Below are 26,190 nucleotides of genomic sequence, written 5' to 3'. Positions count from 1 at the left end.
GCTCGGCAGTACATACCCTCACACCCGCGCCTGTCCACCGCAAGTTGCGCCTGTGGACCGCGGATGGCTGCAGGACGGGACCGCAGCACCGAGACCGGGACACAAAACCTCCACTCAACCGGGACTTCACGACTGTAGAAACGAAGAGGTAAGTTGGCCAGGTGGGACGGTTTGCTCAGGCTGTATGACAGCAGATGTAGCCCTAACGAAAAATTACTCTAATATTCCTATAATGCTTCTATAGGGTCTTACAGTGTGTCTGTGGTACTCAATGGTGAGTTTACAGTGACATTATCCTACTTCATGGTGTTTTTTTATGTCCTCGGGCATCACTGTTATATTCCTGTATTATACTGTATGTCTCTAGGAACTTAAAGATTTGCTCTGATATTTGTATAGCATCCTTCTAAACGTCTATTTTAGGATAACTAACTTTTCTTGAGGGAGCATGCAAGAACAGTCATCACATCCCATCACTTTTAATTAGAGCGAATCACATTGTTGCTACTCTACAACAATACTCAATAAAGTTGAATATGAAAACACACACGGACAGGCTATAATGCGTCTGAGAGAATTATTTTTCTTTCTAAATGTGAGTAGCCTATAGGTTACATATAGGTTGCAGGGTATAGCAGCATACAGAGAAAGTGTGTGTGTGTGTGTGTGTGTGTGTGTGTGTGTCTGTGTGTGTGTGTGTGTGTGTGTGTGTGTGTGCGCGCGCGCGTGTGTGCGTGTGTGTCTGTGTGTGTGCGCGTGTGTGGCATGCCTGCTTGCTTGTGTGTTTTGTACTAGAATATAACTGTAGCCTACTGAAGAGGTTTTATTCATCAGGAGAGTGGTGCGCATTCCCAAAGGGCTTGTCCATTTAATTTAAGTGAAAGAGGAAGGGCTTTGACGTTGTTAGCAAAACCTGTTCATTATAAAAGATCAGGTACCAAGCTGTGGGCTTAATCACGTTTTAGGGCCATTTACAAACAGAATCACATGGCGAGATTTTATAAAAAGCCGCCCGCAATAATTGCTGATCAGCGGATATTGACATTAAATGTGTCTCGTAAAAGTACAGGCTTCATTTCCAACATCCCTCTACAACTCCTCTGTACACAGCGGTGTATATACACGCGCACGCACGTGTATATACACACAGCATACTGGCTGAGCTGGAGGTTTTTATCAGGGAAATGGTTCTAATCCTGCTTAGTGCACTCACTAACAGGAACCTAGCACCCTGAAATATTTGGTCATAAAGCTCCCAGTTGTTTTCCACATATTGGAAGAAAGGGAGATTATGTGGGATTGTGCGGCAGTTTGGATTGTTTAGCAAGCAGAGAAGAGTTAAAGACTGGCTTTATGGAGTGGGGGACATATGCTTAGGGCACATTATCAGCCTTTTTCCTATACCAGCACCAGACTAATTAATGGTAAACTTGTGATGTGATATGTGATGACATATGTGCTTTCTGTGCCTGGAGGATAAAGTTGCCCCCTCTGAGATGCTCAATACACCAAACATATAGGACATGAACAGCCTCTCTGATGTGTGTGTGTGTGTGTGTGTGTGTGTGTGTGTGTGTGTGTGTGTGAGCCCCTGAGCGTGTGCATGCACGTGTGTGCTTGTATGTGTGTGTGTGTATGTTGCATGTCTGTGAGACTGTGTGTGTGTGTGTGTTCTCACACTCTGCTGCTGGTGCAGGACCCGTTTTCTCATGTTACACAGATCAGATAACAGAATCTTGCCAGACATTTATCCAGTGACATTTTAACGGCGGTGATGTAATGTCCCTGTAGTATTGACAACTTACCTCCGATGATATGACAGTCGCGCTGGCTCATCTAGATGATGTAGGTTTATAGAAATCTATTAGATCGAGAGCCTATAAATGCCACCGAAGGCTATATTGCCTGGAGAGTTGCCTGTCAGTTTCAACTACGTAAACCAATATAAATTGCCCACATAAATAACACAGTGTAACAGAGCTGGTTCAGTTACAATTCTTGCCTGAGATGATCCAAAGACTTGTATTAATTCTACAAAGCTAATCCACCGGCCTTAACTTTGCAAGCAAACAGGCTATTTTGTTTAATCCTCTGGCTCAGCCTGGTCACAGTAGTAGTAAAGTCTGTGAGCTGGTTGGCTGTCCAGGGAGAAGAGGGATGAGCTCTGGACCTGACTGAACTTGGCCAGTACTTGTTAGCGTCTTTTGCGACTGATTTGCCAAGCAATTCTTAGAATTAATTCGCTGGATATCCACTGCACATTTTGCAAGGATTAAAAAACTGACGTTGTACAATTATGATGGTGTGAGTGTGTGTGTGTGTGTGTGTGTGTGTGTGTGTGTGGGTGAGATTGTGAGATCAACAGATGTAACTTGGACACTGGATCAGCTCATGTTGTCTGGTACTTGCTATGGAAACCATGGTTCCCTCTCTTGGCTTGTTTGTCTGCTTTTGCATAATGTTCCCATGCAAAAACACTGCTGTGAAGCAACTGAAAGAGGGAGTGTCTTACTTTACAAATTATGTTTTATTATATTGCCCCCTAATTACATAGGGATGAACTGTGTCCTGTATCAGAACTATGCTGTGGTTTTCATTGTAATTTAATGAATAAGGGAGTACCCACTAACTTCCCCTCTCTGCATATTCTTATAAAGGGGACATTGTAGAGTTGGGTGGTGTTTGTTATTGTGTTGTTGGTTTATGGAAGAGAATAGAGATCAATCTTTTCATGCGTTCTTTGTGGATGGCTTGGCTGGGGAATTGCGCTGCCAAATGGTGCTTGATTCTAACAGGCACTAACGCCAATGCTTGTGTTCCCTGCTGTCCATTTTGGATGGAGTTTAGAGTAATTTAGTCATGTTGGCTGTTCTTTGTAATCCAGTACATACTTCTGGACACATCTCTGTATATGTGCTACTAAATGATGTCTGCGTGTTCTTTACATACTGTATTTCTGCATTTCTGATATTTCTGATTTGTCACCTCCATCTGTAAATCTAACAACAGATGCTGTATCTTTATCTATCTATCTACAGTTGTTGAATTCATCTCAATATGTTTGATTGCTGTAATTAATTGGGGTATTCTCTCCAATACTCACTATTTGTCCTATTCTTCCCTATAACCTATTCTCTGCTGCTGCAGTGACCCAATTTCCCCATGGGGATCATAAAAGTTTCATCTGATCTAATCTAACCTAACTGTGAGGAAATATAACACATTGAGAAAGCGAGGCCAACAGAGAGAGAGAGAGAGAGAGAGAGAGAGAGAGAGAGAGCGGGAGGAGAGGGGGTGTTAACACGGGGTGCTTGTAGTGAAACAGAAGAGTGCAGTGTGTGTTTAAGGGCCGTCCAGATGGCACATCGTAGGGAAGGTTCCGGGGAAACCAGCCCCTAATGAATGGGAGGGAGAATCACCTGGGGGGACAAGAGACATCAAAGAAACCTTTCTCTACTTCTAGCTCCTTCTCTCTCGCTTTATGGTGGCTTCAGCTCACCCTTCCTTTGCTTTGGCCTCTTCATTCTCTATCTTGGTCCTCTCCTCTCCTCTCCTCCCCTCTCCTCTCCTCTCCTCTCCTCTCCCCTCCTCTCCTCCCCTCTCCTCTCCTCTCCCCTCCTCTCCTCTCCTCTCCTCTCCTCTCCTCTCCTCTCCTCCTCTCCTCTCCTCTTCTTCCATGCTGTGACCTCCCTGCAGGACGTTCTTCATTTTTACAGTGACATGTAGCCAGAGGGCTGGTTCAGACGCAACTGTCTGAGAAGAGGCCTGACATTCGTTCGGTGGACCACATTCACATGCACATAAACAGCCTTGACCCAGAACAAATACATAACCCAAGAGAGGCAGTAGGGGGGAGGGGTGGAGAGATAGGGAGAGAGATAGAGAGAGAGGGAAGGAGTTAACTACGCAGCATGGCTCTGTGGTTTATCAGGTTGTTTGTAATGATCGCAGAGGCCACTGCTTAGAGAGAGTGTGGGGGTGCTGTTTAAAAGATTTATGTATTCATGCTCTCTCACATAAACATGTGCGCATGTGTGTTTTTTTTTTTTTAGATGAGCATTTGAAGCTATGAGATTAGAGAGGCAGAGTTGGCGTCCTGCGGGACACATCTTTTCTGTAGTTTTTGGCCCCATGGTCTGTATCTTCTCTGTGCTCTCTCTCTCCCTTGCTCTTTCTCTCTCTCATACACACACAAACATTCACATAATGCGACTGCAAAGCTGTTGCTGCCTTTGAAAATACCTTATAGTTTCTCTCTGCATACATTATTCCTTGAGAATGAGACATTAGAGCATACTTGTATATTTTAAATGCCAACAGGGAGCGAAGAGAATCTGCTATTTAGAGGACAAAGACAACATTAGATCAGCTAGTGGGACTGAAATACTACATTTTTCAGATAAGCTGTGCAGACCAGAGGAGCACAAGGTTTCACCTCAAATATCTCAGACACTGAAAGGCAGACCTGTGCACACAGTAGTACAGACAGGCACATGCTTGTACCTGTCATCTGTGTGTGATATCTGCTGTAGTAGTGTGACTGTCGTCCTGGAATGGGAGAGAGGGTTGAAAATAAATGGTACGCCACATCTTTCTGTCCATTCTCTCTGTTTTTCTTAAAACCTGCCGCTGTCTGTCTCCTACACCTTTCTCCTACACATACACACACACACAAACACACCACTCTTACCAGGCGCAAAGAGGGTAGCATTAATACTTTTTGCAGTGAATGAAATAGATTACACACACGCACACACACACACATACACACACGCACACACACACACAGTCAATGCCCTGAAGACAGGAAGCTGCAGTAGGAGGTGCGGAAGTGATTTCTGTGTCTGAACCAGATGCTCCTAGAGCACAGCCCTGGAAACGTCTCTGATCACCACCTACTACATCATTCTCTTTCTCTTCTCTCTCTCTCTGTCTTTCCCTCTTTGTGGCTGTCGGATTGTTATTTATTTCATCTCTCACTCTGTCTCTCTTTCTGACCCTTTCCCTCCTTCATCCCTGCATCTCTGTTTGTATTTCTGGCAGAGGGAATGAAATATGTGATAGGGGGAAGAAAACACATTTATCACTTATGTCATTTTGGCAAGTGGAGAGAATGCATCCTCTGCCTTGTTTTCTCTGTTTGTAAACAAGCTTGACAATGTTTATATTGCAGTGAAATATCACTATGTAGATTTTATTCCCAATATGGAAACAAGAATTAGGCAAAAATTAGGAAAATGCAGTTCCATCAGTTTGTGATGGAAGGTGTGACCGACTCTGAGTCTGATGAACAGGTCTGGGTGAAACAAGCACTAGGGAACTTAGCAGTGTTAACAATCCAGTCCAGGCAGAGTTAGAGAAGGAAGTCAAACCACCAAACAAGAGAAACAGAAACTGCTGCATTATATTTCATGTTGGAGTCGTTGTGAGTTTTGCATCTGTGCAAATAAGGTGTGCTGCATATTTTAGAATACACAGTAAAATAATAATAAGCTTCAAAGTTATGTAGTTTCAGATTTGAAATGTATGTATTCAGCATTGACGAGTGGAAGTCAGGGAGGGGGTGGAACTCAGTCCGAGAACTCAGTCCGACGACATCATTTCCTCTCTAAAGCACAATGCCAGTTTGTCTTACTGGAAGTCATGCTGAAATCTGTGGTCTGGTTGGTTGTGGCATGAAGTTCCCCAACTGAAGGCTCTTATCAACAAAGTTTTCTGTGTGAGATAGCAGTGCCATATTGCTATGGAAATCACTGTAGCATTAATGGAAATGCATACTAATTGCTTTATTGATTGCTCAGTGAATTGTAATATAGCAATTATTTTACTTAATGTGGAAATGGAATATGACCAATCTAAATGTTGCTTTTGCCAGCATTGTATTGAAACATGTACAGCAACCAGCATGAAGCAGGAACCAGCAGATCCCTGTTTAGACATCACACCATCAATACGACATGATGATTTAGCTGGTAGTGAGCCTGTGCTGCAGCCATGCCTATCCCCATGGGGAGTCAAATAACCAGGCCTGAATCAACTCATTCATGCCCAGTGAGAGTCAGCGGTTTGGCTCCAAGTCCTTGTTCATAAATCTCCTACCAGCCTCCTCTCCGATGCCGAATCTTTCTCTAATAACTTTACAACAGGGATTGATTGCTTTGCCACAGAGAGTCTTTTCCTATATTGTCTTTATGATACATTTGGCAATTATGTCTCATGTCTCAGGGCAGAAGTATAGTGCTTTCATATACAGATATGCATCATTCATATGGTAATATATATGAGATTACTATAGTATTGTATACTGTATCTATTCAAATTATGCTTCTCTTGTATGAGGAGTCTTGTCAAGATTATATTATAGCAAGAAATTGTGTAGTAATCGTATCAGATTATGGTTTTAATAACAGAATATAACTACATAGTGATTTTTGTCTCATGATGGATGGCTTTATATGTGTGTATGATATGAGATTAACTGAAGACACCAGAGTTTTAGGTTGTACCAACAGAATATTAACAATCCATGGTAGTGCATTTGCAAACAGACCTTCACATTGTCAGAACTAACTACCACTATCCATCTATCCCTCCATCTGAATAGCTAGTGGTCACTTTCATTAGCACCATCGTTTGTTACAGGAAGCCCTGAAACCAGGAAAGTCAAAGTCATCTGGGAGAAGTGATGCAATGATTTGAAGGAGGAGGTTCGTATTCCTCCGAGCCTAAACACCACATGGTTATGAGACTAATGAGAACCACTGGTGAACGCGGTTAAATTGCCACCACAACTGAATTTTATTAAGCTCATGTCATATATTTACGAGCTTTTAGGCACCAACAGAATGACATCATGAGGGTTTTCTTGTGACGGGTTGAAAGGATGACAGTCCATCACAGCAGCCATACTCCAGCACTGGGTCCCACTTTCCCCCAGCATCCTTTCGTCAAAGATTTTCTACCTCAGCAGTGGAGGTCCTGCTGGAGAGACGCCCTGTCTGCCCTGATTCAGCCGTCAGTTGGAGCACAGTCCAGTATTCACTTCTGCCATATACTAATCCTTTCATTAGGATCGGCTTCAGCAAGGCCTGTCAAAGAACTAACTGTGTGGGGAGTCAACAGAGACCTGGACCGACACACACACACACACAGATACATTTACAGATACATACACTAACTCAAACACTAAAACATACATATGCATACATTCAAAACTCACATTCATACACAAATACACTGTCCCTCACCTTTCCTGTACTGCCGTCACATACAAAGCATACATACATGCCCTCTTCCTCTATAATTAAGTCTATATTTGTTTGGCATTTCATTAGAGTGTGAGAGGAATCTAGATAGATAGGTAGATAGGTAGATAAATAGGTAGATAGATTGTGTGTGTGTGTGTGTGTCTGTGAATATGCCCCAGTTTCTTTTCCCTTGTATCCTTTGTATTTGCTTTAGACGTCACTGATATACAAGCATGCACGTACACACACACACACACACACACACACACACACAAGCACACACCCTTGCACATTGCCTCATATCCTCACACATCAGTGACAACATTGTTTTTCAGGAGCTGTAGCCTTGGAGGAATGCTTAGTTTGGCCGAGGCAGTTAAAACCCTCGGCTTGCAGGCCATTCTAAACTAACTTGTCAGAGTGGCAAAGTGTGTTTTCCGATCTGTTTTAAACGATAGAGGTCAATATGTAAAGAATGATTGTGTATATCTCTCTCATGAATCTCTCTCTCTCTCTCTCTCTCTCTCTCACTCTCTCTCACGACTCACTCTCTCTCTCTCTCACACACTCTCCCTCTCACTCCTGCTTTCTCTGCCCTCAGAACTGTCGGAGAAACCATGCGGTACGTGAGGAACCCACCAGTGACCACAGAGCATACGCTTTCTCATGGAACATAGGACCTCTGCCCCGTGCATCAGCCTCCTTCATCCGGACTGATGTGTCATCAGGCTTGCAGCGTAACACTCAACCATTCCAGGAAATTCACCTACTTTCCTCCGACTCTCTGAGACAGTTTCTCAGTGCTTTGCAGACAGGAAGAGGGCATTATGGACTGATGGAGAGAGTCAAAGCACATATGAACAGATGAGTCACAGATGAGTGATACATGATGTAACCAAAGTCTGGGTCACACTTTTATAGCAGACCATGGAGCTGGACTGGACCAAGGGAGAGGGAGGAAGTGTTTTTTGACTTCTGACTTGCATAAATGCATTTTGTCAGTGACAAAACCAGCTACCATCTATGTCAGTGGAGAGGCAATGACCTAACTCTGATTAAATGACCTCACACTGATAAGTAGCCTGTCCCCTCACTGGCTGCCTGAAGATAATCAATCACAAATGCAGTCTTATCGTCGTGGCTGGAGTGTGTGAGGTTATATGACATTTCCGTGTGCGTGTGTGTGTGCACGAGTGTGTGTGTGTACATGTTGTGTGTGTGTCCAGTCACATTTGGGTGTATAGGTGTTTAACCCAGAGGGGTGAGTGTTGATGTGCGTGTGGTGATGTTGCGTCGCGGTCTCCTAGCCTGGGTGTCCCGTGTCGGGGGGGTGCTTGTGCTCATCTGCTGCTCTCTGTCCCTCCTGTATGTGATGACCTGCAGCCCTCCGCACTCTGACGACCCCCCACTGAGTCACGCCCTGCCCCGCGCTGGACCCAACCACCCTGTCCTGGGGGGCACAGGGCCGGGGGCTGGGGCAGGGGCAGGTGGGACAGGAGGAGGTGGAGCTGGGCCCGCCCAGAGCGGTGGACCCCCAGGGGCCCAGTCTTACCAGGTGCTGCTCCAAGAGCGCGAGGAGCAACACCGCCTCCACATCTCCTCCTTGAAGAAGCAGATTGCTCAGTTGAAGGAGGCACTGCAGGAGCGCAGCCAGCAGCTGAAAGGGGTGCAGGAGAGCCTGAAGAGGGCAGCTGGGGCCGGGGGCCCAGGAGAGGGACAGGAAGCTGGGGCTGGGTCTCGGGGAGGGGGCTTTGGGGAGGCCCAGGGAGCCAAGAGCCAGCAGGCGGACCTCCAGGAGTTTCTGAGGAGCCAGCTGTCGAGGGCGGAGGTGAACGCTGGCACCAGGTTGCCCAGTGAGTACGCGGTGGTGCCCTTTGAGAGCTTCACCCTGCAGAGAGTGTACCAGCTGGAGATGGGGCTAACACGTCACCCGGAGGAGAAGCCTGTGAGGAAGGACAAGAGGGAAGAGCTGGGGGAAGCACTGGAGACCGCCCTCCACAGCCTCAACACACCCCTGTCCCAGCAAGACAGCAGGAGCACCGGGGAAAAGAGTCAGACCAGCAAGGTGTACACACCATCAGACTTCATAGAAGGTGAGAGTAAACCAAGATTTTATGTGCATGGTATTTAGGTTATCAACATTTCCCCTATATCTGGACAGTTTACTCTCCTTTTTGTCTGCAACCCACTCTGAAAACAAAGTAAAATGCAGACAGAGTACTGGGTTACTTTTGGACTTTTTGTATATTAAGAATTCCTGGAAGGTCAGAAGTGTAAGTGTGTGTGTGTGTGTGTGTGTGTGTATGTGTGTGTGTGTGTGTGTGTATGTGTGTGTGTGTGTGTGTGTGAGAGAGAGAGAGAAAGAAAGAGAGGCAGGGGGTAGAGACTTCTTGCTGTTTTGTTATGTCCAACTAAAGTCAGGATATCCTCCTAGTTTGTTCTGCTCAGCTCTGATCACAACCGTAGGAAATGAACACAGCTGCTTCTCATTTACAGGGGAGCATCTCTACAAACATGGTCTTTCAGTGTATGTGTGCATGTCTGTGTGTATATACGTGTGTGTGTGTGTGTGTGAATTGCTTTTTAAAGGTCACCATCTTCAGTGAGGGGAAGGGTTGCAGTTCTTAAAGTGAGTAATAAGGCTACCTGGCTGGGAGAGAATGCGTCATAGGTTGCTATATGTTTGATGTATACGTGCATGTGTGTGTGTCCCTGTGGAATGTGTGTGTGAAACAGATCCCCATCCTTTTTTTGTGTGCATATGTACTTAAACAGCCGCTACCATTCTTCAACAACAGAGGAGAGTGCAGCTGGCTTATAATGAAATAACAACTCCCTTCAGCTCATATTTTGCATTGAAGTTCCTTAATGGATTTAGACATCACTTTTAAGCGAATCTCGAACAAGGAGCTTTTTATCCGACCAGCTAGACAACTGGAAGGCGGCCTAGATGCACACGCTGACAAAAGCATCTTCAGGAGCCTTTCAAGGCTGCTGTAGCGAGCCAGGGAGCTGAGGCCGAACACACTCAAAATGAACTGCCATGCTCTACACTGCTGCTGGCCGGGGCGGATCTGTCTATTTACAGAGTGGCTTCGGAAGGGATACACTCAAAATTGAGAAAGAAAGACAGAGAGACAAATAGACAGAGACGGGAAGTGAAGGCATGTAGTCTAGTCTGGCCAACATGTTTACTGTATGAAAGCCCTGCAGGTCCCTGTGGGAAATGAGGCCTCGCATCACAGGAAGCTCGCCATTTTGACAGGAAGGCCTTATAGTTATCCAGGCTGCTATCAGACTGCCAATCTGTGGTCACAGAGGACTTTCCGTTCTCCCTCTCTATCATTTTCTTTCGAGTCCTTCCTGTCTTTCGCCTTCTCTCTTCTGTCTCTCTGTCCTCTTTCTCTCTTGTCATTCTCTCTTTCTCTGTAGACTCTGTCTCTGTTCAATGACTTTGTTTATTCTCCCTCTCTCTCTCTCTGTCTATTTCTTGGCCTCACTTCCTCACTCTTTCCCTCCCATTTCCCCTTTGTTTCTTTTCCCATAGTCCAGTTAATCAATTTGTACTATGCAAGTAATGGAAGAGTAATTTAAAAAAAAAAACATGATTCTCTGGAGAAGCAGGCTCACATAAGCCCTTCAACTCTGAGAGAACTGTACTGGATCCCAGTGTGACCTCTCTTTCTCTGTGGGTTTGTGTGTGTGTGTGTGTGTGTGTATGTGTGTGTACAGCTGTCTCTGTGGCTCTTTGCCCAGCAGCAGCAGCAGCGGCAGAGAGTCCAGGGACAGTGTCTCCTGTGGCCTCAGATGCCCCGTCTGTCCCTCTGCCCTCTCTCTCTCACCCACACCCACATACACACACACACACCATCGGCCTCTGTGAGAGAAGTGCTGACAGATACACACACACACACAGAGATGATGGTGGATGACGGTATGAGGGCTGAGGGAAAGCAGGAGCACAGGCAGATGTTTTATTTTTTTGGGGGCCTGAAAATCCATTTTCTCTCAGCTTGAGTTCTGTAAAAAAACATTTTCTTTTTTAGTTAATGATAAAAACTTGAGAGGAGAAAAAGGAAATATGATATTTGGCACAAAGAACAAAGAGACCCCAAGGGGTTTATAAAATGCCTCACCCCAAAGAAAACAGGGGGAAAACAAATCAAAATGACACAAAGAGACAAAGATGAACTTGGCACAGAAACAGCAATTCTGACATCAAAACTCAATACAACAAAATCTTGTCAGAATGTTTTCTCAGCATGGTCACTGTCAAGAGTTCCTTCCCTTGTTTTTCCTCGATTCATCGTCTCTCTGTCTTACCCTCCCTCACCCTGCAGGTATCGCCCGTACAGAGAAGGACAAAGGGACGCTGTACGAGCTGACCTTCAGAGGGGAGTCCAGTAATGAATTCCGACGTCTGGTCCTCTTCCGTCCCTTTGGCCCGCTGATGAAGGTGAAAAACGAGAGAGTGGACACAGCCAACGTCCCCATCAACATCATCGTCCCGCTGTCCAGACGCACAGACAAGTTCAAACAGTTCATGCACAAGTTCAGGTCAGACAGTCATTTAACGTTACTCTTTTATGCTCTTTTTGGGTTTTTTTAAACATCCAGTTGATAGCCTTTCACTACTGAAACTGTCGTAGAGCAAAAACTGCATTCTCTGAAATACATCAGTGCACATAATCTTTATTATAGTATATCTCTTTAATATACCTAACAAGACATGTTCCTAATTGGCTACAGAATGGCAACCATACAGGTCCATGAGTCATCAGAATGAAACAACAGAAGTCCCAAGTTAAATAACTCAAAAAGGTTCTCTGTATCATATCTCAAACTCTGTTATTCAAATCCAGTTTTATTTACATCTTAATTTGGGACCAACCAGACAGGGACGTTGAGTGGAGGAGATTGAGACAGAGTAAAGAAAATAAACCTCAGAGATGCTTTCAAGAAGCTATAGAGGGGAACATGTGACTACACTTTGAATTTTTTTTTTTACATATTATATGCTATTTAGATTATTAAATCGTAAGGTAACACTTTGAAAGTGTACACGCATGTACACATATGTTTTGGTGGTGGTACATAGTCAGAATGTAAACAAAGCTGGAGAAGATTTAAATGATGCAAGCCTCTGGGTAAGAGGCTTGTCAAAATTCTCAGAATTTGAATAAAGATAGCTATAGAGATCCTAGCTAAAATGCGGAATAAATAAATTTGATTATGTTTTTACTAGTCACCTGACTAATTTCTAAAGGACATCTAAATGTAATAAAATAGGGTCACATGATTTAGACTGCATATGGGGTTTTCATGCATATATAAATTTAATCATGTAAAGACCATATTGGCTGAAAATCTAATTCTTATCAAGGTTAGCATTGGCATGAGATAAAATAGTGAAGTATTTTTCTAGAGAAACAGTGCTAAGCTTTGAAACTCAAATGACAATAAGTAAGTATAATCATTGTTTGATTCCCTTTCATATTGAAAGGAGCAGTCAAAACTAATCAGCTAACACAAATATGCTTGTTTCAGCTCAGCAGTCTGTCACCATCAGTTGCGGAAACATCCGCCTTAATGTCTCTGATTTATTGTACTCCTGCTGCTGCTTATCACAGCTCTTTTTAGATGGTAAATCCTGCTTAGCAGCAGTCTTGTAGCCTATTAAAATGCCCCCTGGGCAGAACAGCAGAGGCTGATATACAGCATGGCTAGTGTACCTACTTTAAAGACTCTGTGAGTTGCTGAGCAATCACTTTAGCCTCATCCATATTAAAGCTATACCAAAGAGCTGTGTGTTTGTGTGTGTGTGTGCGTGTGTGTGTGTGCGTGTGTGTGTGTGTGTGTGTGTGTTTGTGTGTGCGTGTGTGTGTGTGTGCGTGTGTGTGTGTGTGTGTTTGTGTGTGCGTGTGTGTGTAGGTGTGTGTGTGTGTTTGTGTGTGCGTGTGTGGGGTGGGTGGATCGGTCAGTAACTGTGTGTGTTTGTCATGATCTTTATTCACACGGAGAGTGAAAAATGGCAGCATTTCAGATGCACTGTGACACTTTTCCCAAGCGTATAGGACTGCCGTATAGGAGTAGCATATAGGATATGCCATTCCTATATGCCATTTAGGAATGGCATGTAAATGAATATTTGTAGTTCCACACATTTGATTTGATTTGACAGTTTCGAGCAAAAATCTTGGTACTACTTCTTGATGAATTGATAATAACTTTCCCTGCAGTGTGGACCCAGTGACAAAATGAAAGATGGCATAACATCAGATCCTTGCAAAGAATAATTGACTTCTAATAATGCCACCATTAAGAAATAGCCTTCCACCAAGCAGCACAGAAAAGACAATAACTGTCTATAATGACAGTTGTGAAAATTCTATTATCCTCTCCAATCTCCTCTTCACACATTTAGCCATTTTGTTTATCCATCTTTTATTCATCTAGTTGAGTTTTATTAGAATTTCAGTGTTTTTTTCCAAGAACTGCTGGAGCAAGCTGCAGGAGCGATATGAATACAGAACAGCACAGTATTAGAGTTCAACAGACAGAGTTCTCATGTGCTTCTGGGAAAAGTACAAGTATGTTTGTGTTGTGTGTGTGTGTGTGTGCATGCGTGCGTGTGTGTGCGTGTGTGTGTGTGTGTGTGTGTGTGTGGGGAGGTGAATAATCTTCAGCATGTGTGTGACATATTTGACATGGTTCCATCAAAATGCCTGCAGGCATCCCCCACTAGGTCTCTCCTTTACACACGCACAATCTCTCTCTCTCTTTCTCTCTCATAAACATAAACATAAACAATAGTAAGTTTAATAGTATCTCTCTCTATGTCTCTATGTTCCATTTCTGTCTTTGTCCCGCTAGTTTTTACATTTTGTATCCCATTTACGCAGTATTGAGTAAGGAGAGTTTGGAGGAACCTTGCAAACTTACCCAAGGCCTTCGTTTTTTAAAACCGCATTTGATCATAGTGCTCTTCCTTCCTACAATCCCCCCTGACTGCCTTTATACATTGTTCCTTCCTTTGTGTGTATTTACAGGGAAGTGTGTGTGCGTCAGGATGGTCGGGTACATCTGACAGTGGTGTATTTCGGGAAGGAGCAGATGAGCGAAGTCCGCAGCACCCTGGAGAACACGTCCAGGTGGGTGAAATCACAGCCAAGATTAGATCCTTGAATTAGAGGCCAAACACAGAACATGGAATCTAATTATGCAATGAAATGAACGCGGCTGCAGGCACACATGGGCACTCAATAGCTCGCCCTCTCTCTTTTTATCTCTCTCTCTCTCACACACGCACACACCAAACAGTCCTTGCTAAAAAATCTTCTGATAATATTTCCTCTGCAGACACATATCCACACACACGCCCACGCCAGACCCTCCTTCTCTTTCTACATTTTGCACCCGATCTCGCTCTCTTTCTCTCTCAAACACACACAAACACAGGCAGACAAACACGCACACACACACACACACCTCCTCTCCTCGCATGGTGTCCCGCCACAGCCCGTCTTCTGTCTGATGAATAATGGAACAGTATGCCACCCATGCCGGGGAGCAGAGAGCTCTGCCACCTCTGCCATCCAACACCGATAAATTATAACGGGCCTTTGGTCGGCCCTGACTCACACTACTCTCACACTGGCCCCCATACCTCTGGAGATAATCAGAGTTAGCTGATCAGAGGATCAGATCCACTGTTGATTGAGCCACAGATTCCCTCAGGGGGTTGCTATGGTGATGTTAGTCAGTTCCCAGCTCCGAAGGTTTTGTGTGGCCTTGAATTAGTCGGACTATCTCAGATATCACGCCATCTCTCTTTCTTTTCTCTGTCTCTCTGCCTGCCTCTCTCACTGACGGAGAGAATAATAAGGCAGAGGGTATTGTCCCATTATCCAGAGATTTCTCTGATTAAAGAATTGTAAAGATGAAATGGCCAACATCAAATAGGCTTAAACGTGTACCACACAAATCTAAAAAAAAAAAAAAAAAAGAGACATAAAATCAGAACTGGTAAATGCAGCAATATATACATACAAACAAATCTGCAAGATTATTCAACAGCCTTGAAGGAACGATTGTTTGAAAAAGAGAGGCACTGAATGAGATACAATTACAGCAGAACAGAGTGAAAGTACAGCGAGAGAAGCGGGACGAATAAAGTACATTGTCCAGTAATCTTTCTCACTAAGCGGAGGTTCTGCCTTGAACTTTTTAAAGCTTTTTTGCATTCTACTCACAGCCAATGGCAGTGCATTCATCAGTTATGTAACTGTTTATCAGAGTGTGAATCAGCCACTGTAATCAAGCTCTGAACTCCTGAGAAGACACCGCCTCTTTCAAGCTCCTCGCTCTCCTTTATCTGACTCTGTTGCTTCTGTCTAAATGAATGGGCGTCAGCAGTGAAGGATCACTGCCTCTGGGCTGTTATCTGGGAACCCTGTTGTACACATATGGATGCATACATGCCCAGACACTCACACATACACACAAATATACAAGCACTTACTGTCACACACACAGGCTCACAGAGGAATGTGCCTCACAAACACGTCAATATCTGTTCCCAGCAGCATGTGGTGGATCATTAGTGGCTGATCTGATTCCACACTGCCCTTGCCACAAATTAGATCCACCTCTATAAACTGGTTTGGTTTGTGCCTAGTCCAAAATAACCTCTAGCTGTTTGCGTAGGTTTTTTGTGAAATCACACTTAGTCACACTCCCTGCTTTTCAATAACACAGTGTCCCTGCCCAAAATTTTCCATATAACACCTGCATGCCCAGTAATAGCCCATTTAAACCACTGTAGACAAAACTCCCGTGAGTCTCACTCTGATTTGAGATGACTGAAATGATCTGAGAAGCAAAGCCATGTCTCAATCTAAGATTTAAATCGCGCTGGATTTCCACAATCTTTCTTACGCCTATCCATTCCCCTCAGATCTGCTTCAGGGGTTAAATGAGGGCGAAAAGTCTTGGTTTCTATTTCAGGTGCTCATTCTTACGGCATATATCACAAAGCTTAACCAGTTCCACCGTAATAACAGCCAAGCACATAAGAGGAGAAAGTGAAACTTCAGCAAGTCAGCGCCTCAGTCTTCAAGCAATCAGCTAGACACTAAGCATATCATTTAAAATAGATAAGCTCGGCTACTGAACTTTCATGACTAGCAAAGTATATCTATTACACATCCAAACTTCAAAGACTGAACTTGGACTCAAACCATTTGGGGGCATAAATGTTTCTGAGCCTCAGTCTTTGTGAGAGAGCAGGCTTATCATTTCAAACAAAGACAGAAATTATCATCCAGAGTTATGAGAGAGAGAGAGAGAGAGAGAGAGAGAGAGAGAGAGAGAGTCATGGGGAGAGAGAGAGAGGGAGAGATAGAGCTAGAGAGAGAGAGAGAGAGGGAGGGAGAGAGAGAGACAGAGAGAGAGACAGAGGGAGAGAGACAGAGGGAGAGAGAGAGAGAGGAGAGAAACTGTTTGTGTGTGAAGGAGAGAGCAGAATGAGTAGATAGCTGTTTGAAGAGAGATATCAATCAATACGTATGAATAATTGCTGCACTTCAGAAGAGAACGGCCGAAGAGAGAAAATGGTTGAAGTGGGAGAAGTGGGAGAAGAGGACAGTGGAGAGGAGAGAAGATAAGACGGGAGAGAGGGAGGCTGAAGCAGAAAGAGAGAAAGATTTCCAGAGGGTAAGGGGAGGAGTGGTGATAAGGATCCTAAGGGAAGTGAGAAGCAAAGAAGAGAAGAAAGGGGGATAGAAGAAGTTCAGAGAGATAGAGGATGCGATCTCTCTGCCACTCTTTCAACAATAATCCCTCGCTCATTTTATTGCTTCCCGTCTTGTTACAGTCCTTCTAACCAGCCTTTCATTGTGGCATTTCATTCAGTTCATGGGCAGGTCAACAACTCTCAGAAGGGCTTTGATGGTGCTGAGGAGGGGAGGGAGGGGGGTAATGTTGAGGAGAGGGGGAACGAGAGAAGATGATGAGAGGATGCAGTGATAAAACAAATAACGGATGAGTTAGACGGCTATTCAACATCCATATAACAGGTGGCAAATGTCTTTATGGACATATTCTCGAAATTAGCCATTAGTGTTAATAAGTCATGTGTAGCTGTCTTGTCTCTGGGCGAGATCACAACAAGTATACATTTTTAATAACTTGCACTCACCTCTCCATTACATGTACAGACAGATTTCCCTGGTTCTGTCACTGTTTTTTTTTTTTTTTACCTAATTCTACACAAAAGCTCAAAGAGAACAAACCAGATTCTCTTCTCTGTAAACAGCAGATAGATGACAGATAGGCAAACCAGCTTGACAGGATAAAACACCAAAAGAACCAATTGACTGGCAGGCAGAAAGGGATACAGACAGGGAGACAGGCTTGTTTGGCATGGCTGCATCTGGCGTTGCCCCAGAAATGGACCAAGAGAAGTGGTTTAGCTTAATTGGACAAAATTTATTTAGAAGGCAAAATCAAGCTTGCTTCACTGGTCTAATGTACTGTATCTCTGTAGGAGGTGGTGAGCGCTGAGAGAAGCCAGGATATGGCTCGATGCGAGCATACACACAGGGCTTTTCACTTTTAGTCAACACAATGTCTGCAACCAACGCTCTAGTCATAACCACTCACACACAAACACAAACAAGTGGTTACATGGAGACACAGACACAGATTCACACAGAAAAGAAAGAGACACAGAGAGAGAAAATCTGGTTTCCCCCTCCCTGACCTAAGCAGAACTAACAGGATCAGGCCTGCTGCTAAGTGGGAACATGACAGTTCTTTAGTAGGTTTCTCACTCTGACAAAATTTCAACAATTTAGCCTCTGCTAGGTACTAGCTATTACGCCCACAGTAAACAAATAGACTATTTTGAGCCTTAATAGGTGTGCCAGCATGCCTGGGGAAGAGAAGCAAAGAGAGAGAGGGAGGTAGCAGGGAGATTATGTTGGATATAAAAAGTAGTGTGGAAAGCTAGAATACTGTAGGATGTAGCACTGACTTTCAATGCCTGTACTCACATATTTGGACACACATATTACAGACTCAGGAAATGGTTACACACACGCATGCACATGTACACACACAGTCACACACACACGCATAAACGTGTGTAAGAATTATTTAAACAGCCAAAGCTCTGAGACCAGCACAAGCACCCCCACACACCTTGCACCTACCAGGATGAATAATACATCAACCACCAGCCTTGGCTCTGTGGAAACAGAGACAATTAAATCTGTCCCTAAATAATATTGGTAATCACCAAAATATGAACACCATAAAATTTGCAATGAATTATTTATGTACCTCTCTTGAGAATGAAGGAGTCGCTGATGTATGCACAGCTTAATTATTAAATCATTACAGGAGATAGCATCAGTAATATAAGCCTACCGAGATGCTTTGGATAACCTATGTCCCCAATATAACTGAGTTCTGGATGGTGCAGAATTTTATTTTAAAACACACAGAGGAACATGAGGTTTTTGTATAAATAGGACAACGTAACATCACAATATTATTGCTGTTTGTTTGTTCTGAGAAAATAACCACTATGTGCTTTTTCAATCATGAAGACCCGCCTGAGAACTGTGGCAAAGTTCACAAATTTCTGTCTATTTTTTCATGGTTGACTAGTCAGTGGGTTATCTGAGTGACTAATCGACTAGTCAGTGTGTATACAAGCTTATTGGGCTATGGGCAAAATAACTTTAAAAAAAAATAGCTATTAACTAATATTAACCATAAGGGTTAGGGTTACCCTAATCCTAACCCTAAAACGAGCACTATGCGTTTTACTTTATTTTGTCATAGGATTAGGCAATATCAATGTACAACAAAGTTACACGACACAGCAAAACTACTACTATTACCACACAACCCATGAAGAAGTGGGCCTAGTGCTATAACTGAAGGTGACAATTAAGGAACAGATAATCAATGCGGAATGTTTTGAAAATGGAAAAAGCTTAGTGCAAAAATATTTTTCAACATTTATACATCCAAAAGACAGTAATGGCCTACAAACAGACCAGAGACAATAAGGCTAAAATGCAAATATGCAAAACATTAAAGTACAAAAAACATCCCTAATCCAGTCCCATTAAAATTTGGATGGAATCAAATGCCCTTGTATTTTTCATGCATGAAATGTCAAATAAATTTATTGCTTTGTAATTACACATTTGTACAATGCTAGTGCCACATTAACATTGTTAGACACAGATAGAGCTATTTGTGTTCTCTCCCTTCTTTAGTTTAGTGCCAGTGGGTGGGTCCACGTCTCCTGGGACCCTGTGTAGGCTGTGGGACTGATAAACTGTGTTTGGATTCACATACTGTAGATAATCATGGAGACAGCACACACACACACACACACACACACACACACACATTAGCCTTGACGGGAGGAGCAGAATAGCCTTGCAAGTGTTTTCGGTATTCTTGTGATTTCTAAAAAGTAAGTCACCAGGAATTTTTGGGATGTGAAAACATTGTTTTGCTGGGCTGGCTCGTTGCGGTTGTTATTCAGAGGGATAAATATTTTTCAAACTGCTAATTCTTGAGAAACAAGCTCACATGTTTATGTTTCTATGGGATTCAGGGCAGTCAGGACCAGGATCACAAAGTTTTATATCCGTCTTAATCATGGGAGAGGTTGAAAGGATGAGAGTGGGACGAGGGCTTTAACACAGTAATACACATAAATACTGTCGCTGTCTCACACACACACACACACAACAGAGGGACGGAAAAGGTGGAGAGGCCGATTCAAGCTGCCCCCCGGCCAAAACAAACCAGATATTTCCTCTGGTCATCCTGGTTTCCTTTAACAAAGCTGTGTGTGTCTGGCTCTGCCTGCCTCCTCTGTCTACCTGCACTCTCTCTTTCTCCCCCTCTCTCTGTGCTCATCTCTGTTTGTGATGTGTCATCAGACTGCCATGAAAGAAATAGACTTCATCCTGTTAGTTCTGCCTGGGACAGAGAGCGGTAAACCAGCTTTTCTCTCTTATTCTCTCTCTGGCTTCGACGCAAGGGTGCGTGTATGCGTGTGTGTGTGTGTGTGTGTGTGTGTGTGTTTCATTGTTTGTGTCCATGTCTGTCCATGTGCATGCATGAGTAGAGGATTGGTCACAGACAGTGTGTATAGTTACAGTTCAGTATAAAGCCCCAACTGTACAAGCCTGCTGTATCCAGCTGTTTTCTCTCAGCTCTCACCACCTCTCTGAGAAAACGTTACACCAGTGATGAAGGAATTCCCTCTCGATTAACTTTCAGTTCACACGTTTAAGGTTCTTCATGTCATGGCTGGAATCAGACTGAGATGGAACATGAGTTGGGTCAGGAACATCTTTGGCTCTGGCACAGTGAAGGGAAGTCGGTCCAGAAAAGGTTGTGCTGAAACACCCCCGCTGCACTTGAAATGACTCAGGGAAGGAGAACGGAGAGGTCATGGTGATGTGGTATTTGGGTGGAGAATGTGAAGGTTGTGGGACACAGGAGGCGGCAAAACAAGGAGGAGAGCTGTATACTGTAGGTGTTGATATACCTACTGTAGCCTAAGTGCAGACCGTGATGATGGGATGGAGATTTCCCACTAGATTTTCCACCTGGGGGGAAAAATTGGTTTGTAGGCCTGTGTGTAAAAAGTGTGCATCACTGTAAACCATTAGAATATTAGAATCTCCCATAAATCCATGAAGCTGATCAATTAAGCTGACTCAATTTTCTGGAGCGTTTCACCCGTCGCACGGAGCTCTAACTTTAAATGGCTTAATCAACTTCTCTCACTGTCTTCCTTCCCTCTCTGTCTCTGTTTCTTACTCGTTTCATCTGTTTTGCCAACCGATCTCATTCCGGTGCATGTTTCCCTCTCTCTCTCTCTCTCTCTCCTTCTCTCTCTGCAGGGAAGTCAATTTTAAGAACTACACCCTGCTGCAGTTGGATGAGGAGTTTTCTCGGGGGCGCGGCCTCGACGTGGGGGCCAGAGCCTGGAAGGGGGGCAACGTGCTGCTTTTCTTCTGCGACGTGGACATCTACTTCACCGCTGACTTCCTCAACACCTGCCGACTCAACACACAGCCCGGTGAGACACACACACACACACACACACACACACACACACACATTGCCGTCAAATCACAGCTTGGTGGTCTGACAGCCCCGTTTCTCTCGCTTTCAGGTAAAAAGGTGTTCTACCCGGTGTTATTCAGCCAGTACAACCCCACCCTAATCTATGGAAGTGCCGACCACGTTCCACCTGTGGAGCAACAGCTGGTAATACACACCACCCAAATCTATACACACTTTACAAGCCATTGCCGGAAAATACAGCATTCAGTGCTGTGCTACACTGCTGGGAGGTCGAAATATTTACTAAGAAGTATTTTCCCTCTCCGGTTGCTATAGGGATACAAGTTCACAGAAGCATGTTCTCATGCATGTTGAGCTGCTATTGTTGTTCATAAACTCACTTAGTTCTTTTCCCCTCAGGTGATTAAGAAAGACACGGGGTTCTGGAGAGACTTTGGTTTCGGCATGACCTGCCAGTACAGGTCTGACTTTATCAACATAGGTAAATATTACAGCACAACAACATTTACAACACAACATGCCCTACAAGTGGCGGCCATCACAACAGTCCCCGTGAATTTCTAAACAATTCCTCCTGTGGGTTGATTATGGCTGCAGCAGCGTTACATAAAGCACATTGAAATGGAGCTTCTACGATGGCTACAACAATATGTGCTTCATAATGCTAATGTTGCCATATGTTAATGGATATTGAAAAATATTATAACACTAATGGATCAATCTAACATATCGCTTTTCTTTACTCGGAGGGGATTTTATTATATTAATCTGAATGAAATCGCTCTGAGCTGCAGCATGCATTACCATATTCCATATCCCCATATCCTTTCTATCTGTATTATGACAATGGAGGTGAGGAATATTGGCTCTCAAGACAGATTTACGTCAATATATTTTTCCAGCAAAGGGAAATCAATTAAATAAGTTCAGAGGCTATAAACAAATCCAAAGATTTTATTGTGGAGGGCGCACACACGCACACACACACACACACATTGTGCAAAAGCGTACAACAAGGCTCCAAGAAGACAAAAGTATGGGGAGAGAGAACAACGGGTTTAAAATGTAATTTAGTTTTGTAGTTGTGTGTTCTTCTTCTCTGCGGTAAGATAAAGAGACACGGTAAATTGCACTGGAATATTTTTAGACCACAAATGCATACAAACAATTCATCTGTTATCTTCAAATTCTCATCTCAACTCTGTTTAGCCCTGGAGCATATCTTAGAAAAGAGAGAGAGAGAGAGAGAGAGACAGAGAGAGAGAGAGAGAGAGAAATAATAATTCAAATAAAACCAAACTAAACATGTCTACCTATGTCACTACAGGACCCATTGGGATACACAGACTATACAGTGTGAGCAAGACATGACACAAGTCGCCAAAGATGCAGGTTTAAACATGTCTAGTCACATGTTCCTGTACTCTGCACCATGTTATCTCATCACTTCTGCACCATCACATCATCAAACGACAAGCCAGGCAGTGTGGAGGGAAAACTGATTGCAATCACACATCACACTGTAATCAGGACTCACAATCAGCATTCCTTTTAGAGTTAGTCAACACAGCAATGCAAACATCAAATGTTTGCATTGCGAAAGGGTTTGTAATCTCAAGTCCACATAACAGCACTTAAGATGCAATGTTAAACCTAAAATAGATACACATCGACGTAATAGAAAGTTTTACATTTCCTGCAGTGTGTGTCAAATACTCAATTTCTTGATTACAAAACAAGCCACATATCTATTCCCTTATCATGCTCTCGCATCTCCAGGAGGGTTTGACGTTGACATCAAAGGCTGGGGCGGCGAAGACGTCCACCTTTACAGAAAGTATCTCCATAGCAACCTCCTGGTGGTCCGCGCACCCTCCAGAGGCTTGTTTCACCTGTGGCACGAGAAGCACTGTGCGGACGAGCTGCCTCCGGAGCAGTACCGCATGTGCATGCAGTCCAAAGCCATGAACGAGGCCTCGCACGGCCAGCTGGGGATGCTGTTCTTCAGACACGAGATCGAAGCTCACCTCCGCAAGCAGAAGCAACAGCAAAACTCAAACCCCAAGAAGACATGAAGACTTGAAGTTAGACAGATCACATCATCACAATGACTGCAATCAATTCAAACACAGTTGAATAGAACTGGATTGAGTAACATTTGATGTTATTGAAAAAAATGTGAAGACTTTTCACTTTCCAAGGGCTCAGAACGGACAACAAAAAGTTAAGCTTAATTTAAATGAACTGAACTGTTCAAGGTGTTCACCCATACAATGGAAGCATCTCCATCAGATACAATGTGTGGATCTTTGTGGGACATTAAGCAACAGATCTCTGATACAACCATCTGTGTTGTGATGTCCATCTGTATATTCCTCTGTACCTGTAGCAAGGCCTTTGGGAAGAAACCGTGGAACCTAAAGTTGAGTTAGAAAGTCATCTGGTCTCTAAACCATGTGCCTTGTGTGACTAATACCTATGACAATATCTCTTCAGAAAGGCCGAGGAAAAATGAACCTGCCTGCATACAGTATGTTCTGTGTGGGCCAGTGGAGCTGCCCAGTGGACTGAAGTGGAACAACATGGTGGTGAAAAAAGTGAAGGACTTATTTAAAGCCTGGAATGGCCTTGTGAAACATTTATTTTTTATTTTTTATAAATTATTGATACAGTAATCTTCATTCATTATATTTATGTTTGCTATTCTTTTGCGAATTTCACTCTTAATATGTATTATTAAGTTGCTATTTTTTTTCCCTAATTTCAAAAACAGTTGTCTCAAAGCTATGTGATATCTTGCCTGGGCAGTATTATTACGTGTGGGCCATTCCCCTGTATAATGAAGTGAGAAAAGGTATTGAGAAAGAAAAAAAAAACATGCTATGAATTATCTATAGGTATTTCTCAATATATAATGGCTTTGTGATTTTCAAAAGCCTTCTGTGTGATGAAGAATGAGTTGGATGTATGCAAGTAATATATGATCAAAAATAATTAACTTTATTATTATTAATTAATAAGACTAATTCATAGTCTTTTCATATAACTAATTTGTGGACACAGAATTGATAGAGTGCATAAAGGAAAGATTATTGACTGGCAATAATACTTTTTGCTGAGCTGACATTGACGAAGACTTGACAAGTCTGAATGAGTCTGTTGAACCTAATGTTTCTGATTCTGTCACTGTCATGTGACTCCTGTGCATTCTGTCACACACACACACACACACACACACACACACACACACACACACACACACACAGTTGAAAAAAGTGAGCACAATCTGGGTGTGATCCAGAGTGCAATATAGCGAAAAGAAAATGTGACATGAAGTGCATTGCTGACCAGTCCCAATGACTGGAGACACTGTAAGTCCCTGGGAGCAAAAACCCAGCGAACAATCTTTATCAACTGCCAAGATGATTAATATAATCATGTTTTTCATACAATCACCTACAGAACTATTGTCTGTTTTGAAATCTTACTCCAGCACTTCAGTCCTTAGAGGCAATCAAAGTGAGCTGTATTTTGGTGGATGACCAAAGCTATGAAAAAGAGGCACTTTTTGAATCATGATTTTATTGTAAGCCATTGAGACCTTCCTTGAAATGTCAATCGAGTGTCTTTAGGTTTGAAGTTTTATTTTTCACTTCGCTTGAACGAGTTGAATAAAACATTTATTTGTGCATTGTGTATAATTAAATGCAGTGTGCTTACTTATGTCAGCCAATTCTCAAGTCGTATCCAACTATAAGGTGGAATGTAAAGAGGTTATTAGATGTTTTGTACATGCTGTTTATCGCTTTCTTTCTTCTGACAAAAATCCCATACAAAAAAATGCACAAAACTTTGCAGAGTAGTCTGGTCCAAAGGGGCACATATTGTAATATGGGGCCAATCTTCCAGATGAAGCAGCAAGCAACTGTAAATACTACAAATCAGCCATATGCAGGTGTGCAATTTTCTGAGAATAAGGCCCATAATAGAGGAATCTTTTGTACAGTGCTACCTAGTGGAAATTATGACATTCATCACTTAGTTGTTTTTTTCATAAATTGTAAAACTAAGTCAAACTACTAGTCGAAATGATGCCAAACCAGCTTCCAAATAATCTGCAGATCCTCAACTTTAAAAAGGTTTGTTTTTTTAATTGAGCCCACAGTGACTTTAATGAACACAAGCATCTTAACTTTTGGCCCAATATTTGATTCAATGAAAATAAATTACAAAATTCTTATCACCACATCAGAATCTTGTCTGCAAAACTGAAATTTTGTTAACATCTGAAACTTTTCACTACATTAGACAAATGTGGGATGTTTGTATATCATGCCAAAACTTATGGCTCTTGAAAGGCTGAACCAATATCTGATCTTCATGGGCTTCTCTATCTATTCATCAAAAAAAAAAAAAAGAATAGAATAGAATAGAAAGAATTATGGCATACAGTGTCTCAGGTGGGTGTGATTTTGTGAACTGTGGTAATAAAAATGTCTATGTCTCTATTGATATACAAAATCTTACATTTTACATCCAACTAGATTATCATTAAGACATCATACAGGCTATCTGTGATAAAAAATAAATAAATAAAAAAAACAACAACTTTGTTTTCATTAAAACTTTAAAGGTTTTAATGAAACTATATAGGAGATATATGCAAATGAGTGAGCAGAAAATTATGTTGTAGGCTGATGTTTTGACAAAATGAATTCAATCTACTTTTACAGTTCTTCATTGCCTCCGTTGTTCAATCAGACTCCACAGTAACAGTGGCAAAAGATCTTCTTTTGCACCTGGGCCTCTCAAA

General features: G+C 42.9%; 1 protein-coding gene across 3 annotated transcripts; it reads left to right on the top strand.

Annotated features, from left to right (window-relative positions):
• The first annotated feature begins 56 nt into the window (after positions 1–56).
• On the top strand, positions 57–25,938 carry csgalnact1a (chondroitin sulfate N-acetylgalactosaminyltransferase 1a). 3 transcript variants are annotated; one of them, XM_071544383.1, is made up of 9 exons: positions 8,513–8,676; positions 8,770–8,970; positions 9,022–9,340; positions 11,588–11,804; positions 14,297–14,398; positions 21,191–21,369; positions 21,466–21,560; positions 21,777–21,858; positions 23,157–25,938. In XM_071544383.1, exons 1-9 carry the CDS (start codon positions 8,533–8,535, stop codon positions 23,450–23,452), a joined length of 1,635 nt encoding a protein of 544 aa, XP_071400484.1. In that variant the 5' UTR covers positions 8,513–8,532; the 3' UTR covers positions 23,453–25,938. The 3 variants fall into 3 exon arrangements, with proteins under 3 accessions (XP_071400482.1, XP_071400483.1, XP_071400484.1); XM_071544381.1 differs by adding an exon at positions 57–148 and having other exon boundaries at positions 7,849–9,340; XM_071544382.1 differs by adding an exon at positions 142–274 and having other exon boundaries at positions 7,849–9,340.
• Positions 25,939–26,190: the final 252 nt, after the last annotated feature.

This window comes from Centroberyx affinis, unplaced genomic scaffold (genome assembly GCF_046629955.1).
Source record: "Centroberyx affinis isolate AG114_WGS23_722 - 3 ecotype Tasmania unplaced genomic scaffold, CSIRO-AGI_Caff_v1 ptg004554l_1, whole genome shotgun sequence".
In the NCBI taxonomy this organism is placed as follows: Eukaryota; Metazoa; Chordata; class Actinopteri; order Beryciformes; family Berycidae; genus Centroberyx; species Centroberyx affinis.
The sequence above is the reverse complement of the archived record's forward strand: the minus strand, read 5'-3'. Positions and strand labels throughout refer to the sequence as shown.

Excerpts from the sequence above, each read along its gene's own strand:
- csgalnact1a (XM_071544381.1), top strand. The coding sequence starts at position 8,533 with ATGTTGCGTCGCGGTCTCCTAGCCTGGGTGTCCCGTGTCGGGGGGGTG. Across the intron at positions 21,370-21,465 it reads CCGACTCAACACACAGCCCG|GTAAAAAGGTGTTCTACCCG; the intron begins GTGAGACACACA and ends TCTCGCTTTCAG. Across the intron at positions 21,859-23,156 it reads GTCTGACTTTATCAACATAG|GAGGGTTTGACGTTGACATC; the intron begins GTAAATATTACA and ends TCGCATCTCCAG.